Source organism: Lipophrys pholis (genome assembly GCF_963383615.2).
Source record: "Lipophrys pholis genome assembly, chromosome: 9".
Taxonomy (NCBI): domain Eukaryota; kingdom Metazoa; phylum Chordata; class Actinopteri; order Blenniiformes; family Blenniidae; genus Lipophrys; species Lipophrys pholis.
In genome coordinates this window covers 6,427,890-6,444,000 of record NC_137639.1, presented here as the reverse complement: position 1 = coordinate 6,444,000, position 16,111 = coordinate 6,427,890, and the positions used below count along the sequence as shown (strand labels likewise).

Sequence of the window (16,111 nt, the reverse complement as noted above, 5' to 3'; positions counted from 1 at the left end):
ACTGCAGCGGCGCGGCGCCGCCGCGTCCTCCTCCAGAAGGGTCAAGAGGTCAGGAGCACACAGCCACACTTCAGGATCCCTCAAGGACTTTCCAGGATGCGCTCTCTCCCCCAGCCTGTTCAAAGGCACTTTTAAAAAGAGTTTTACAAGTTTGTTTTTCTTCTTTTTGTTCTTCCCCTGCAGCGAATTTCAAGTGTTTCACAGGGGCAGTAAAAACACACACCGACACAACACACTGTGATTTTGGACAAAGGTTGTTGTTTTTTTTTGTACGCCCACGTTTGGAAGATTTATGAACACCTGTACAGCTGGATGAAACTTGACAACATATATTTAGGCGATATCCTTTATGATGGATGGAGTAACAGTGATAAAAAGTTACTGTGAGCAAAAAAAGCCTTCACAAGGAAGCGGCTTCACATTGAGCATGTCAGGCCTCTAAAGCTCAATGTTTCATTATTTTAATGGAAAGAAATATTTAAACATTGAGTGACTGCTGAATCAATATGCTTAATGTTAAATTTATTTACAGCTTTTATTTTAAAACACTCAGAACTCTAGACTTTATCAAGTCATTGAACACACACCATACCTCAGAGAGAGGAGTCGTCAGCTGCCACTCTCGAGTCACTCGTGGTGTCGTAACGATAACGCATAGCAGGGTGACCATAGAGAACACAAACACAAAATCGACAGATTTAACAACAAATAATCCTGAGAAAAAGTCCAGGGAAATGGCATCTCATAAATCTTCCCACCTGACAGCACCACAGGCATCCCACAGCTGCCACTCTAAATTACTTATTTTTCTTTAAATATTCCTCTGGATATTTCATATCAGATACCCATTAAGCGTGCGCACACATGTAATTTGACAGTGTAAAGACATCACTGCAGAGGCTGCTGTAGCTGCTAATCCCCAGCTTATTTACATATTTTTAAATAGTCGTTTCTCCATAAACATGAAGAAAATTAAAACAAGAAAACCGGATGGCATTTTAATAGCAGCTTTCAGGTCGACAACATATTGTTCAACAGCCACTTTAAAGCTAAATTAATCTGTAGTTACTTGATTTCAGCACGCAACTCCCAAACATGTGAAATGGACAGTATCCAGCATCATCCTTTTAAAGTTGCTCTGATGGATAATTTTAGTCTTGAGTACATTTACTTAAAAGTTAAAAAGCACAGAACAAAACATACGTGACACATTTCTAAAAAGTTGAAAAAGAACAACAGGCTGAGTTTTTAATGACAAAACTTTATTTAAATGTGTGCACGAACAATATATTACATAAACAATTTGAAGCATGTGCAAATGTCACCGGGAGTCGTCTCGGGCCGAAGCGGGGAGCGACCCGTGACCACCTTCATTTTAAAACAGGAGAAAAAAAAACTCCACACTAGTGTTTTCCAGAGTGTCGTCGCACTGCGTCGTGTGGAACAGGTTAACAACGGGTTTGGTTCATAATCCCGCCCCCACCCCCCCAGTTCTAGCGGCTCGCCCCACAGCTGAAAGAGGAACCGGGGAGCTAATCTTCAGTGATTAACGCCGTTTTGCCATGGTAACCATCATAAGCAGGCGCTGGCGAGCCGCCCGACAAAAAGCCCCGCAGGAGGAAACTCTTTTCGCCCCGGAATAACAGTCATTAACCACGGAGACGCTGCTGCGAGCCGCCACCAAATTAACCACATCTGGACGGGTCGGAGGCTGCTGGGCGGTGCACACGCCACCAGGAGGCGCCAGGGAAGTCGTGAAATGTAGGAAGACGCAAGAATTCATGACACAAATCTTTCAGACTTTAAAGTTCTTCTCTGCTACTTGAAAAGGAAAGTCGGCGCACCGTTCCCTTGAGATCGACTCCGACAGGAGTAACAAGAAATGAGACTGCGGCGGCTGGGCTGAGGACGTCAGCCCGCCCACCCGCCCGCCCGCCCGCGCCCAGGCGGCTCCACACCTGCGAACGCGGCCAGGAGAGCGTTTAAGTCCGGGGTTGCTTCTATTGGTTTCCTCCTCCTGTCAGAGCCAGGCGGAGCGGGACGCCGCCACGGCGGGTTCAAGGCATCGCCTCACCGCTCAGCTGAATAACAAGACTTCCACTCGTTTCTGACTGGATGAGCAGCGAGCCGGCGTGGCTGCCCGCCGAGCCGGGCCTGAACTGGACGGGCAGCTTCAGATAGTGCTGGGACCTGAGGGGGACACGGAGGAGGCATTAGACGCAGCAGTGGAGGAAGCACAAATCCATTTCACTCCAATCAGAAGCTGCTGTGACTCTGATGCACACGCACAGTAAACCGCCAAGCACACAGTTTCACCGGGGATACGCTCACGTGTTTCTCACAGCCCGATGGTGCAAACTGAGAACAATTTTAGGCCTGTCGTTCGCACGACAACGTTTCAAGTGAAAACTAATCGTCTTTGCGTTTTCGTCCCAGAAAAAGTTTCACATTTACGCAGCAACGTTTTGGAAACTGCATAAAAGCTCAAAATCCATGTCGGGCCACTAGTGGGCGCTGTTGGTTGTTTTTGTAATGAAACCACACCATGTGTGCAGAGAACAACACGCTGTAAACAACAACAATGGTGAGTTCAGAACTATTTACTCCGGGTGTGTTGTGCAGGAGCAGCAGTTCAGAAAACTTGACTTTCCCCCCCCGTTTACGTGGAAACCGAGTCAGAGAATTTTGGAAAAATCTGGGAGCCGTCACTTCACTGAAACGAAAACACAAAAACACTGTTTTCATTTTGAAAGGTTGTGATGGAAACGAGGTCTCGATTAGAAGGTCGTTTGTGTTGGAGGTGTTTGGCCGTAGGTGACTTCACTCATTTTGGTTATAAACAACTCAATACAGCGGAAAAGAAAAGTACAATAACTGACTGTGGTATGACTGGTTTTTTATGCATTTTATTGCTCTTTATATATTCATATGTGGCACAGACACTGACGGCACTTAAAATATGACTGTTTACAACAATGGCAAAGATGATTTGGATTCTGAAGTGTGTTTAGAAGATTGGTGGATATAATCTGATGGCCCGAGACAGAAAGTCAAACAGGTCAGTGAGACTCCAGCGGAAACCTTCGCTCATCCTGCCGGCGTCAGCAGCGTCCCGAGCTGCGGCCCGTTCAGTAATAACTCCTAATAACAGGATCAATTATTCATTCAGATGGAGCGATTACCCAATTAAAGTCCCACCAATTAATTGAATGTCCAGGTATAAATTTTACATGAAGTCAGAGGAGCGGCACAGCTGCACTGGATATCCTGCACTTTAAATATTTACGAGCCGTGGGAGGACTTGGCAACTTGTACAGAACCCGGATGGGGCCGCTGCACACGGATCGCGACACACGGCGATGGCGCGGCGGCGACGCTTAACCCAGGACAGTCGGGTTCTCACTGGAGGAAAGAAGTGGTCAGCGTGTTATGGCTGTCTGGGGGTCGTCACATTAGATCATGGGATCCCTGCGTTTGATTTAGCTTCATATCTTTTTATAAACCTCCTGATGCAGCTTTTAGTAAAACCGACTGTGATCGAACAATCTGAACATTCACCGACCTGATGCTAATGCTACTGACGCTAATGCTACCAGGCTAATAGGTGTGATGAGGTGCTGCAACCTGCAGCTCACTTTGCCTCATTTAAAAGCTCAAACGGTAGAGATCCGTCTCCTGATGGAGTTCTGACTGCACACACGTCTCACAGCTGGTACCCGTGACCAGGCGGCGCCCCCCAGAGGCCCGACCCGGGGCTCCGAGCCTCTGGTGGCTTTTATATTTAGCAGCATCCTCCTCCAGGTCCCAGAGTCCCGCAGTGAGCAGGCGCCAGGGGAAAATAACATCACACCCTCAGAGTCGTCACAGCTCATCATCAACTCAAGTAAACAACCTGCTTTAGGACCCAGCTACACCACGCATCGTTTTTGCATTTTGGTTTCAGACAAGTGTCACGTTTCTACGAGGCCACGTGTTGAAATGATGTTTGCTTACACAGAAATTGAAGAAATGCTGAAAACGACGTAGTTAGCATGTTCAAAAGTTGTGTTTTCAGTGGCTCTGAGAGATCCACGACACAACAAAGGTTTCGCGATTTCACTTGAAAAGATTTCCACGTAAACGGGGATTCGGTCTAACATTCAGAACTAAACACTGATTCACGATGTTCCAACCACATGGAATATTTTTAATGAGTAGATCCTGTACATTCAGTACTACTGAGGTGAGATCACTGCATTCTGAGACACTAAATCTTTGAAATCAAAACCTTAAAAGGAGAAAAATGAAGAATCGAGAACGTGAATAAAGTTTAAGCTGTTTGAGAGACTTCAGGAGCAGAAACAAGTGTGTTGTAGAGTAAAGCGGCAGAATGTCCATCGACTCTCGCATGTACAGAAGAAATACTTTCCACGGCTGAGGAACGCGTGTGCAGAAGCAACATTTCAGAAAAGTTGAGTTTTCTGAAACGCTGGAGTGGTTGGAGCGTTTTCGACCACTGTTGTCATGGAAACGGACCCCCGCAATGCTATGAAAGTTTAGCGTTTTCACTTGAATACTTGTAGACTGTTCCCAAGATTCACATTTTGTCCGTTCATTAGATCCATCAGTGATAAAGTCTTTGACTCACTAAACTCCAGTGCAGTGAAAAGCGGAGAGGTGGGAGCGAGTGAGAAACGTGGTTGATTCGGAGAGTTTGTGTTCGGGAGGAGGACTGTCGGACTCACCTGAGGGAATATTTGGAATGCTTGATGTGGAAGGGCTCTCTAGGGTTTACAAAGTTCAGCTGCAAGTCAATTAGAGAAGCCACACATGAAAAATACAATCCATGCAGAGCAGAGACACACGTTAGCGGCGGTTATTACAAATCTCACTCAGCACAAATACTTCAAGTCCTCCATGCAATGAACGCTGCAATCTCGTCCTAAATACATCTGTGCCTCTTTATAATCGGACATGTTCGTATGTTTACAGGGGAGATTTATTTCGACTTGGTTCCTGGTTCGATTAGCTGTCCTCTGCTTCCTGAACAAGACATTTTCTCCACATGTATATTTTGTATTTTCCTTTGTGCTGCAGTCAGCAAAGCAGAGCGCATCTTTTCTTCCTGCGTCTCCAGCAGGGTGACGGTGCGGCGTACCTCGTGCGTGTCGGCTGAGTTGTTGCGGATGTTGACCTTCAGGGAGCTGGACTCGCCCACCCGCGTGGTCGGGAAGGTGTAGACGTCCTGGGCCGAGTACACGCCCCTCCCCAGCGCCTCCTCCTGGCTGAGAACACAAAGTTATCGCCGTGAGAACAATGAAGAGGTTGAACATGGAGACTGTCAAATCCCCAGATAAGGGGGAAGACTTCCCCCTTATGAAGAATGCAAGTAGTTGCCATAAATTCCATTCATTCTCTTTCACCCTTTGCTGCGTTGTTCACTGTGCGATGCTGAACCGCTCGGGGCAACTAGAAAAGACTCAAACATGGACGTAAAGCTCATTTCTCTGCTTTCTGGTAGTTTGGGAATTTTACCGCCATCAGAAACAGTTTATGAGTTAAATTCATGAGAATTATATGCCACATCCCGTCAAGCGAGAAAGGATGGGAATAATAAAACACTTAGGTTCTGTGTGTGTTTTTCCTCACAAGTTATTTGCTCCACTTCTCCTGTGGAGGACTGAAAACCACTAAAATAAAACCAATGACAGTCTTTGTGTTCATGACAGAATCTAGTTCAGGGCAGTGAGCTAAAAGGACATTATTCCTACAATAATGCAGAGGAATCTTTCACTGTAATGTGTTGCGTTATATCTTGTTGGTCCATTCATTCAAAATGTGGATTATAGGGTTGCTAATTATGCTCATGCCAACATTTTCCTCAATATATCCACTCATGAGTGAAAAATCATCACTACCAGAGGAGTTTCTCCCCAAAAAATACATGGCAAAGTGACTTTTGTTTTTATAAACATCAGCATTTGCACAAACAAATAAAATAAGAATTATGAAAAACAATGATGTTCTACAATACTTGGCTGATTTATACACTAAAAAACAAACAACAAACCAACCACAAAGCCATCACCACTAAATGAGTCCAATCTCAACATGAAGCCAATTTTAATGAAGCTTCTGCTGCAAACTACAGTGAAAAGTGAATTAAATCTTCCATTATAAGCTGTTGCATTCTGGGTGTTTGAACAAACTCCCCCTGACAGCATGGCTGTGAGGATAGTTTGATAACAAGGAAGTTCTTTCATGGCAGCATCACTGATATGTCAACTCGGGTCTCAAGTGTTGTGACGCTCAACAAATTTGCTTAAAAAATAAATATACATATATATACATATATATATATATATATGTAAATATGTTTCCTTTAAAATGTTTACAATTTTCTTGGTTTGGCGCCTCCTGCTGGACGGTTTTGGCCCACGGGTCTTATGTTTGGCATTCCTGCTCTAATAGAAGGATCAGTTAACCGTCGCTGGCCATTTTTGACACATTTTCACCTCAACTTGCTTTATAAAAATCCTGCTTTCATGTGGAAATTTATGAAGGACATCATCCCCGCTGCATTATTAAGTGGACAGACTGAGTTATCTGGATGCTGCTTGGATGTGTTCAGACTGACCTGGATTTGCCTGCTGAGGCGTCGGCTCTCCTGCGGCTCTTCACCGAGGCCTCCGTCTTCACCAGAGAGCAGTCGCCTTCCTGAGGCCCTTCCACTGGTCCACACTTCACTCCCTTCACACACAAACACGTTCACAAAAGTACCGTCACTTTCCATTGAACACTACAAACGGATCCGACTGGTACCTGGCTTCACGCTGAACTCCACTCACAGACGAGTGTTTAACACCGCAGAAGAATTTACCACTCCACTTTAGCGCCACGTCTGAGAGATAAAGCAGCGACAACAAAGACGCTCCCATCAGAGCCACTTAACCTACTTATGTGGAGCCATCTCTGTGACATCCCGCTCGCTGCGTATGTGTGCTCTTAAGTTAACTGGGTCTGTCACAACACTTCACATTAAAGCGGCGCACACGCCGAGCCCGCCGGCGCCTCTCAGCGGGGGGGCTTCTCCTCCCCGTCCCAGAACCCACTCCTCTCATTTGTTAATTCTGCCAGCGATGCTCAAGCATTAACGTACACGTGAGAGATAAATGAAATGATGCTGTAAGAGGAATGTTTTCCCCCGGTGAGCTTTAGTCACGCGTGTTTTGTACCAAGTGTTGTTATTTGGTGTGAACAACGTGTGAGCAGATAAAAGTGCATCTTAAGGCGACTTTGTTGTACGTAAAGCTCTGTGATGTGTTAAACATTGCTGCCTGTGACGCAAGAGTTTAGGACTGGAGTCCAGACAAGAAAAATGAAGTTATCAGCCAAAAGAAAATCCAGTCCACACTTACACGACTACATTTCAAGTGGAAAAACATCATTTTTGCATTTTCGTTTCAGAAAAGTTTCCCGTTTGCACGGCAACGTTTTGAAAATGACGTCCGTTTACATGGCAACAAGCAGAAATGCTGAAACCTCAGGCCGAGTTCAATCCAACAAAAACACGAGTCCTGCTCACAGTGCCACAGAGCTGGAAGCGGATCCTGCTCTTCTGCTGGGGCTCGGTCACCGGGTGGCCCTCCAGGTCCCAGAACTGGGCGTAGTCTCCTCTGTCCCGGGGCAGGAAGGTGATGGGCACCTGGGAACCAAAACATCGGGGGTGAGCCTCATTGCTCACTTACGTGCGATTACAGACGTAAACTGCCACTGCAACATCATTTGTTTAAGTTACTACGTTTCCTGGGTGAAGACCTGCCTCATTCTGCACAGGAACAAAAAGTATCACTTCAGCTCCAGTTCAGGTTACCATGGTGATCAAACCGTTTTTAAAAAAAATCCTGATATTTCTGACAATTCTGCAACTGCACTAAAGAAACTGTAAAAAACAAACAAACATGCAGAGATGTAAAGCATGTCTCTTTTCTATTTATTATTTTTAACGCAATAGTAGCTTTATTTGCGAGTGTACGAGGTTGTCTTGAATAAAAATGGATAAGAGGGCTGGGAACAAATCACTAAATCTAAGAGTTTCAGCAGGTTTAATAAAGCACATGGTTGTTTTATTTTAAGCGGAGAACACAGATCCTCGGTCGGGGACACGGAGGTCAGTAGTGAAATTCACACCAGTTAAATTCTTCTTTAACCTGCATCACTGCTCAGCTTTTAAGATGAAAATCTAATTACTTCATTCTGTTAATTCAATACTTAAGATTCAAGTCAAACCTTGTTGAGATTTTCCTGCATTAATATCTTAAAACAATTTCAGTTTCCCTCACAACTAATAAACATTCAATCATTTAGAGAATTTTAACCCTTTAATGCCCGTATGATTTGTTGACTTCGTTATTCGTGGCAAAATGAAGTTTGGGGTATTTCAGAAATACTGAGATACGGTTCACTTCCATACTAAATAGAGCAGATAAAGCCTCAACTGGACATTTGAACGTGAAGGACGTGTGACCAGGGCGGCTTAACATGTCCCCCTTTTTCCATTTTTTTAATGACGGATGAGGGTTTTTTTTAATGTGTGCGCTTCGTTTGATTGTTTTTCACTTTGGTTTGACTCCATCTACTTTTGTTACAATATACTTATGTGTCTGGAGGAAAAAACAATAAACAAAGTGTTTAAAAAAGCTCACTTCCAAAACAACTTAACAAAATAAAGACTGATTATCAAAAGAATTTGAACAGATTTTCAACTTTAGTAAAATTATTAGGATTCTAACCAAATAATATGATTTGATTACAAGATGCTAATATTTATTGGAGAAAAAAAATACAAAATGACAGTTTACCAACATAATGAATGCTGATTTGGGAGTCTTCTTTTTTTTTGTATTTTTTTTCCAACTCAGCTTTGGATATGCCGAACCAAGACCTTAAATCTGATGCATTAATACTTTTTGTGACGCATCAAATTTAAAATTCACGTCATTCTTAAGTCATCGAGGACAAAAAACATTTCAGTAAAACCACATTTTAGTGTCTCATAGCTATTGCAATATATAATTATGTCATTTTCCTCTGAGTAAAATGTCACTGTTTTTGATGATTCATTACAGAAATCTGCCATTTTTCCTTTAAACAAAAACTATTTTTTGTCAAGATTTTGCAAATTTCCTCACTTCATGTCATAAACGTCAAAATGAATTTGAAAATTTCCAATGACTCAATGAAACAACTCCTCTGTCCGCTGATATTTTACTGGGAGGAAAAAGAAAATCTCATGTGCGTCTCGGTGTCCTCACAGGAGTCTTCTCGTGTGCAGTGACCTGCTGGAGACATGAAAGACGTGCTCGGCCGGCTGTGACCGCCTACCTGCAGCTTCTGGTGCTCCCCGAGGGTCCCGGACATCCGCGAGCATCTGAAGGCGGTGTAGGTGGCCCGGTAAACATCTCCGCTGTTGTCAACCCCCTGAGGAGAGAGGAGGATGAAGCCGGGGGGGGGAGGAGAGACAGACTCACCGGAGGGACGGCTGCCGCTCAACAGCCAACAAACTCAAGACACTTTATAGTTTCAAAGGGAACTGAAATTCAGCGACAGAGTGAGTTTCATCAAAGGAGAGGGGCCTGGATCGCTGGCCTGAATAAAGAGGCGATGAAGACAAGATGTGTGAAACTGTGTTTTCCACGTCCTCCATGCTGGAGAGGTTACGAACCACGACTGCAGTATCGTGTCTCCCTGCCTTCATGGTCTTATTTTGGAAAAGTTTCTCAATAAAAAAAAAAGAAATTGGGCAATGAAGAGGGACAAACCCACCTTGACATACGGAGGAGCGAAAGATGACAGGTACCACCTCACCTCCACCTCCCCGCTCTGCACCTCCAGCTGAGCCTCTGAAGAACAGGAGCGACACAGTTTTAGCCTCCCGCGGCGACGCAAACACTTCATCGCTTCACGGCTCCTTCCCGAGCTGAGGCGCTCTTTAACCTTCCTCCTACCTGATGTTTCCCCGGAGCGGGTGGCGGGGAAGACCACGGTCCTGTTGCTGATCTCCATCAGAGGCTGAGAGGTCTGGGGGCTCAGCGGGGGTCCGGTGGCCAGTCTGGACACGGGCAGCACCACCGGGGTGGCTGCCTGAGCGGGCAGGGCCGACAGCAGGTCTGCCGGGGCGGCGGAAACATCCAGAGCCAGGTCCTGACGGATCTGGACCTTAATGAACTGAGACAACATGTCTGGGTCAAACTCACACACTGCATGTCTGCATATTATGCAAAATTCACTTTCTAATGGTTTTCCAACAGTAAAATCCATCCCCATAACTGGAACGATGCGCCAGAAGTGAAGAAAGTCTGTCAACTCTCACCCTGACTTGTTTCAGTTGTTAAAAAGTGTGTCGCTTCAACCAGCCAATCAGGAATCAAAGCCTATTTAGAGTCATTGGGGGTTTAGCCAATTACAATCAAGGGAGGCCCGCCCACAATTAGGCAGCTCTGCTCTGGCACATGGCACCACGAGAGGAAGTGCTTCCTCCTCTTCCCAAGATGGGCATGTGTGGGCGGAGCCAGTCCAGCTCACACAGACACAGCAGATTCTGAATGCAGCTCCTATGATCCAATATTCAAATGGAGGAAAAATCAAGGAAAAGCTGGATTTAGGGCAATAAACTTTGAATACAATGTTTTTGGATCAATGAGACCATGTGGAAGTGTTGAAAAGCTTTATAAAATGACTCCTATTACGTAATGTGTGTGTGTGCTGCACGTCGTACCTTCTGCTGGCCGTCACACTGGACATAAATCTGGCCGCTCCACGGCAGCGGGGCAGACCTGGTTGCCAGCGACAGGTTGGGACTGATCAGGATCTGCAGCTGGCACCTCGAAGGGAACAGTTTGACTCAGGATCAACTCAAACTTATTCACAGTTTCATCTGACATCTTCATCCACCCACACCCGGCGTGTCAACAGGTTTATTCTAATGTGCAGGATTTTTTGTGTGATGACATACGGGTGGAAATGAAATCACCGATCTGTCTGTGAGATGTACATGTGAGAATATTGGTGTGCATGGAGTTTTATAAGCATGATTCACAGCACACACACACACGTCTCTCTTCGCCACTTTCTCCCAGTCCAACAGAAATATTGCATTTATCCAGTAGTATGAGAAATTATGCAGTACAGGATCAGTAAAAGGCCCAAAATACCATCATTTGAGAATTTCCATACACAAACTTTTCATTATACATGAACATCCACTCAGTCCATCAGCTGTGAGAAAATGAAACTGACTTACTTATAGATCCCATGCAACTCGAACTGAACACTCGTCTCCTCTTCCTGCTCTGTGTTTCTGTGTTTTTCCTTTAATTCTTTGTGAAACATTTGTCTCGTCTTTCGATCAAATATTTTGTATTATTACTGAAAGTTATGGTTCCATTGTTCCACTTCAACTCAGTGTTTGTGCGATTAGAGGTGTGAAACTGAATCCATCATCATTTTAATAAATACCTCAGTCCTGAATCAAGTTTCAAGTTTTCAAGGACAAAATGATTTTAACTGAAAGGTCTGGGGGTCTCAGGGGCCGTAATCCCCCCTGAAGCTGAAGGTTTCTAAACTATTTCTATCCCTTCAAAGCCATTTTAGCTATAGTTCGTACAAGAATAGCATAAGAAGACTTGGACAGTTTATCAAGAAAGACTGTACGAGTTGATTTTTAATAAATATCCAAGACTTATTCCAAGTGTCTCGCTGATCTCGACAATCTTTTCCCCCTAATTTTAACCCTCACTGTGACTTTTCGTTGTAGCCATTCCCACTGAAACGTGTTCTTGACATCTTTGTCATGCGACTTGGTCTTGTGTTCAAAGCCCATAAAAACATATTTCCGTGGAAACAAGCCACGTGCAACATGTCTGAATAAGAGAGAAATTAAATGAGCATTCTCATTGGTCGAAATTTTTCATTCTCAGCCGATCGATGATCCATTTACCAATTATTTTTATCATTTGTTTCTGATACGCTAATCGTACATAGCAAGAAAATGTACACCCCTCATCCCCCCCAAAACGTTTATACCAAATTTAGATGCTTAACAAAAAATTACCATTTTGAATTTCAAATCGGCAGAAATCTGCAGATCCACGGACTATTGCCATCACCGTTCACAACTCCTTGATGTGATGGTGAAAATGTCAGAAGAGGCACAGAAAATGAAAAGATCGTACAGCAGCACTAAAACCTGTGACTCTAAACAAGTGACGTCTTACTGAGGCTCGATGACGCCGTGCTGCGGTGTGATGGTCAGACAGTGAGCGGGCCACGACAGATCGAACCGCAGCGGTCTGGAAGTGTTGTTCCGGATCTGAACCCGACTCGTGATGGACGCACCATCTGAAGACCAAAAAATAAATGAATAAATAAATGAAGTGAAGCGAACACCAACTGACCAAGAGCCACATTTACATAATTCAGAACGGTTCCTGCTCGGATTTAATGACTTCGCAACCGTTATTCATTCTTGAGCCCATTTTAAGACGAACAAAAAACAGCAGCACGGCTTAAAATCTGAAAGTATAATAGTCGGAGAGAACAGGGTTCACCACACACTGAATTCCAAAGGAGGGAGACATAAAAAAAACAGAAAGTTATAAGAGGCCTTTTTGATCAAAACGAATTCTTCAACCAGTTTTACCTGAAGCCACAGATCAATATGAGTGATAGAGGTCTGAAAAGCTCAGGTCATTAACAAACTGTTAATATGCAAATAGCCAGGCAGTAAATAGTTTGCACAGGAAGCGTTTGATGGTAGAATCTAACGCCTCCCATTGGCTGTGACACTGCTCGATATTCTGTCATTGTTCGAGCCATCAGAACCAAAGCGATCCATTAAACGACAGTCATTTCTCTCACATGTTTAATTGATGAAGGAGAACCATAAAACAGACTCATAATGGTCCAGTTCAGTTTCTGTCTTGGTTACATTACAGGCCGTTAACGGTAACATTATTGTTTCTGCGTTTGTTTTATACGTATGTAAATCCAACGCCTCAGGACGACTGTCTGAATACAAAGATATAGGTGTATGTTAATATGATTAATTTGAATATTTATAAGGGGAGTGACAAAAATACATTTTCCATATAAAAGTAATGGCTGTTTCAAATCTGACTAGAATAAACCTTGTGGCTTGCGATGCTTTTTGTCATGAAACACTCATCTAATCTCTTCCCCCACTTTACCTCATCTGTATCCGAGGACTTGTCATGTTTGTCTTGTTTTCATGTTTTTTGTAAAAGTTCAAAATGTATAAATATTGTAAAAAAAATAACTAAATAAAATTACATGAGCATACACTATTTTTAAAAAATGGCTCAACTAAAAACTGCCAGAATTGCTCCCAAAAAAAAAAATTCCAAAAAGGTTAAAATTGCTAATATGACCAAAACTGTTTTAAAACCATTAAAACCATCAGCGAGCTAAAATGGTTGAAGCTGGAAAAATCCAAGAAAACAAAAAGAAAAACTGCTAAAACTGGATACAAAACCAAAGAAATAGAGAAGACTATACCTAGATGGTAGTTATGACACTTCATGAATGTGATCTCAGTTTTTAGTGTTAAAATATTTTTTCTTTGATATTTTTTCTCAGTTTCAGACAAACAATAGGTTTTACGGCTCAAGATAAATTTCATTTGGTGGAGAAAAAAAAAAACAACATCTGTTTTGGTCAGAGGTTACAGACTCAGAACTAAACTGTAGGTGGCAGTAATTGTTCAGTAGGTCGGTGAATTTCTATATTTACGCATACATCATCTTGTTAAGGCTTGCTGTATTTCGGGGGTTAATTTCTCAGTTTCAGAAGGACACTGCTCATATAGACTGTTTTAATACGTCCAAAACAGCAGAAACGCTGAAAAGCATGGAGTTGACATGTAGGGCTCAACCACTTTGAAGAGTGCAGCGTGAGTGATTGAGAAAAGCTGCAATGCGATTTCAAACGGCGCCTGGACTCACTGATGGTGGGGGCTGCGAGGACGAGCTGTTCTGGGTGGACGATCCAGGACTCGGACTCTCTGTTCAGGGGCTCTGAGGGCTGAGATCCATAAAACACACTCACGCAAAGAACTTGCACCCATCCAGCTGGAAAAGCACCAAAATAATCAACATGAAAGCATTGAAACTTTCTTCAGCGGAGTGTTTAGTACCTTGAGGGAAGGCTCTGCCACTCGGAGCGCCGGACCCTGGGGACCCTTCACTGGCAGCACATCCAGAGACACGTTACCGTTTGACGAGCCGCTGGGAATTACACAACATTAAGCTATACATCCAGGCTCTATATCATCAAAGAGCTGGGATATAGCAGAGGACTTCACATCCCACAACTTTTTAAATGTTTTTAGTGAAGAAAAATGGAAAACTCCAGAACCATTAACTCCTACTTACACCTCAGTGTTGTCGTATGAGCAAGACTGTGGTGAGACCTCACAGGTTGTTTTTATAAACATCTTGCTAAACCGCAGTTCCACCATGACCATAACCAAACATGGATAATTATCACTGACCAATAGGTCATTAGTGCGAGGCAGACATACTTGGAAAGTGGATACGTTACATTTCGGAGTAAAATGCACCATTTTGAATATGTAATAAGTTACAATATTGTTGAGTATATGTAAGCAATCTATCGCAGTTCAGTCGACCTGGCTTCTAGCACAGACCTGGGAGCAACTTAGACCCCGTTTAAGCGATGTTTCCAGTAAAAACGCATCATTCTGGGCGGTTTCAGCGGCTCTGAGCACCGTTTTCTCGTAAAAACACAATTTCAGAACATTTTCAAGTGAAACCGGAAAACTTTAAGGCCTTATTGTGTCAATAACTTCTCGAGACGAAATGCCTGAATATGCTTACAACACTGCCACCTAGGGCAGGAAGCCTGTCATTTCTTGATTCATTCAGATGGCCTCATTCTCTCTGGACAACATGTTGACCGAGGATGCGACGTATCGCACCGCAACACGAGCGTCTGAGTGAGACGTAACAGACACTTTGCCGTGTTTCTGTTGTCGGAGGAGCGGTCGTGGCTCCAGCGGCTCCTCGTCTGCGACATGAGTGACGGTTTGATGTGCGAGGTGTCACCTGTCGGTCTCCGAGCTGCGTCTGCCGGAGGACTCGCTGCCCTCGCCGTCTGCACTCGTCCTGCTGCCCAGCAGCGACACCATCACCTTGCTCATGTTGCCGTAGAAGATGTGCGCCTCGTTGGGCCGCTGGGGAAGGTCGTAGGCTGCCGACAGAAAAATAAAAAAAAAAATTTAAAAATAAAACAAGTTAGAGATCCACACTTTACACAGAAATTCCAAAATATCTTCAGCCTTGTGTCATTCAGACCAAATCTATAAACAAATATCTGCAGACGGGACAAGAGGCAACACGACGCCAAGGCTCTTTCCTCCCAATGAACGAGTGGGAGGAGGTTTGGTTTTTATGGATTTTTAGTGTAGAATTGTGTCTGGTTGTACTTTTCTATGAATAACACTTCTGACTTTACACCCACATTAAGTAAAAATACATTTTAGGGAAGGACATGGAGAGAAGAGTGGACGACTTTTCGCCCAGGCATGTTCACTCCTTTTTAATACTTTGAAATTGATTCCTGATATAATCATCAGATTCATCTGTGCGTCTGAAACGTGCGAAAACTCCTCATCTGGATCCGGAGTGGTTTAAATGTCTGTACAGCGGAGAGGACGCGTCGGGCTCGTCACAAAGTGCTGCTTCCACACATTTTTGACGATGATGTGAAGTGTCAGGATGACATACAGCAGTCAGACATTCCCGGCACTGACAGCGATCAAGTGAAGTCTTTCACACCGCTGACAGTCTCGGGGGCTTGGGGGAAAAAAGAAAAGAAAAGGGAGACGGCCATGTCTTCAGTGTTTGTGACATTACTTGATCTCGCTGTAACTGTATTCAACCGTTTAGCTGCAAAGCGTCATAGAAGATGACGCTTGTAACATGGGACAATCCGAGGAAGTCTCTGATTCTGGTTCTGCAGGTTTCTTCCAGTTAAAAGGAAGTTGTTGTTTTTTTCCAGGTCTAAATAGGAATTTCAGTGCTCCGCAAATTCG

At 43.9% G+C, this 16,111-nt stretch overlaps 1 protein-coding gene across 1 annotated transcript in view; it reads right to left on the bottom strand.

The window, feature by feature from the left end:
- Positions 1-1,242: 1,242 nt before the first annotated feature.
- The window catches only part of cep192 (centrosomal protein 192), a 45,380-nt gene continuing 30,511 nt past the window's right edge, over positions 1,243-16,111 (bottom strand). The window contains exons 40-52 of the mRNA XM_080471569.1: positions 15,123-15,267; positions 14,192-14,282; positions 14,001-14,079; positions 12,255-12,378; positions 10,757-10,862; positions 9,987-10,206; positions 9,805-9,881; positions 9,364-9,459; positions 7,565-7,684; positions 6,617-6,729; positions 5,138-5,264; positions 4,725-4,783; positions 1,243-2,190 (exon numbers count right to left, since the gene is read on the bottom strand). Of these exons, the coding sequence (XP_080327695.1) occupies positions 2,058-2,190; positions 4,725-4,783; positions 5,138-5,264; positions 6,617-6,729; positions 7,565-7,684; positions 9,364-9,459; positions 9,805-9,881; positions 9,987-10,206; positions 10,757-10,862; positions 12,255-12,378; positions 14,001-14,079; positions 14,192-14,282; positions 15,123-15,267 (1,490 nt within the window). The 3' untranslated portion in view covers positions 1,243-2,057. The remainder of the gene's footprint in view (positions 2,191-4,724; positions 4,784-5,137; positions 5,265-6,616; positions 6,730-7,564; positions 7,685-9,363; positions 9,460-9,804; positions 9,882-9,986; positions 10,207-10,756; positions 10,863-12,254; positions 12,379-14,000; positions 14,080-14,191; positions 14,283-15,122; positions 15,268-16,111) is intronic.